General features: G+C 37.5%; 1 protein-coding gene across 1 annotated transcript; it reads left to right on the forward strand.

Annotated features, from left to right (window-relative positions):
- The first annotated feature begins 279 nt into the window (after positions 1–279).
- On the forward strand, positions 280–1,260 carry LOC123642375 (olfactory receptor 5H8-like). Its single transcript, XM_045557409.1, has one exon. It carries the CDS (start codon positions 280–282, stop codon positions 1,258–1,260), a length of 981 nt encoding a protein of 326 aa, XP_045413365.1.
- Positions 1,261–1,907: the final 647 nt, after the last annotated feature.

The following is a 1,907-nucleotide window of genomic DNA, read 5'->3' on the forward strand; positions in this document are numbered from 1 at the left end:
CTTTTTCCTAGACCCTGAATTCATGTCCTAGACAAATGATTTCTTTACCATATTAAATCATACCAACGCAAATTTAGCACATGCTCATTTTCTCTAAATCTGTTAAATACTATACATTTTTTTCAATGAATGGACAGTAATTGTGTTTTCCCTCCTTTAGTTTCCTTCAGTTTAGTAGTAATAAATAAAATTAAAGGCAATCTTGTAAGAGTTTGGTTTTATTTCAACTTCGCTATCCCAATTTCAACTGATAGTAATTACATATGCATATATATATATATGTATATTTACATTCACTGCATTTTATTTCAGAGGACATCAAGTAAGGACATGGAAAAGGAAAATGCAACATTGCTGACAGAGTTTGTTCTCACAGGACTTACTCATCAACCAGAGTGGGAAATTCTCCTGTTCCTGGTATTCTTGGTTATATATCTTATCACCATGATGGGAAACCTTGGTCTGATTTCTCTCATCTGGAATGACTCTAACCTGCACATCCCCATGTACTTATTCCTTGGAAATTTAGCCTTTGTGGATACATGGTTATCATCCACAGTGACCCCCAATATGCTGGTCAACTTCTTAACTAAGAGTCAGATGATGTCTCTCTCTGAGTGCATGGTACAATTTTTTTCCTTTGCAATCAGTGTAACCACAGAATGTTTCCTCTTGGCAGCAATGGCGTATGATCGCTATGTAGCCATATGCAAACCTTTACTCTATCCAGTGATTATGACCAACGCACTATGTATCCGGCTATTAGTCTTGTCGTTTTTAGGTGGCTTTCTTCATGCCCTACTTCATGAAAGCTTTTTGTTCAGATTAACCTTCTGTAATTCCAACATAATACATCACTTTTACTGTGACATTATCCCATTGTTAAAGATTTCTTGTACTGACCCTTCTATTAATTATCTAATAATTTTTGTGTTCTCGGGTTCAATTCAAGTATTCACCATTGTGACTGTTCTTGTCTCGTATACACTTGTTCTCTTTACAATCTTAAAAAAGAAGTCTGTCAAAGGCTTAAGGAAAGCCTTCTCCACCTGTGGAGCTCATCTTTTATCTGTGTCTTTATACTATGGCCCTCTTCTCTTCATGTATGTGCACCCTCAGTCGCCACAATCTGATGATCAAGATATGATGGACTCTCTATTTTATACTGTTATCATTCCTTTTTTAAATCCAATTATCTACAGCTTGAGAAATAAGAAAGTCATAGCCTCCTTAACAAAAACATTAGAGAAAATAGTATAAGTTGTAAGGTTTCTTTGAAGTAGTCGGCGCCAGAGAAAGAAAGAGGAGCAGAGTAGAAAGGGATAAGTAAAGAGGATTTATTGGGGCGCTCCCGGGTGGGGGTAACGAGTCCCTGAGAGAGAGGGACCCGGGCGAGCCTCAGGGGACCCACGGAGTTGTACCGGAGAGACCGTGTCACCCAGAAGTCTGAGTGGGTTTATATAGGTTCTTAGGACTGGGGGATGGGAGTTTCTTCGGCCAGGAGATGTCGGTGCTAGGAGTGAGGAATTTCTTTGTTTCAGCTTTAGGGTGGGTATTCAGGAATAGGAGGGGTTTCTTCTTTTTTCATTAGGGAAGGGAGGGGTACCTGCCACCAGCCTTACATAAGTCTTTTTCCTTTAATAATGTCTCTTCTCTTTTTAGTAAAACAGTTATAAAATTGTGCAGGTTAGATGTGGGTATGATTTTGTATTAATATATGTTGAAAGATTTTTCAGTGGAGATTTCCTAGCTTTCTAATGACTTAAAGTGTTAGTCCCTAATAAACTTAAAACATTTGTATCTATTATTCAAAAATATACATGATTTTTTTTTATTTTAGCCTATTATGAGGGCATAAATGTTTAGGTTAGATATATTGCCTTTGCCCCACCCAAGTCAGATCTTAA

Source organism: Lemur catta, chromosome 1 (assembly GCF_020740605.2).
Source record: "Lemur catta isolate mLemCat1 chromosome 1, mLemCat1.pri, whole genome shotgun sequence".
NCBI lineage: Eukaryota > Metazoa > Chordata > Mammalia > Primates > Lemuridae > Lemur > Lemur catta.

Coding starts and splice junctions, on each gene's coding strand:
- LOC123642375 (XM_045557409.1), top strand. CDS start 280: ATGTATATTTACATTCACTGCATTTTATTTCAGAGGACATCAAGTAAG.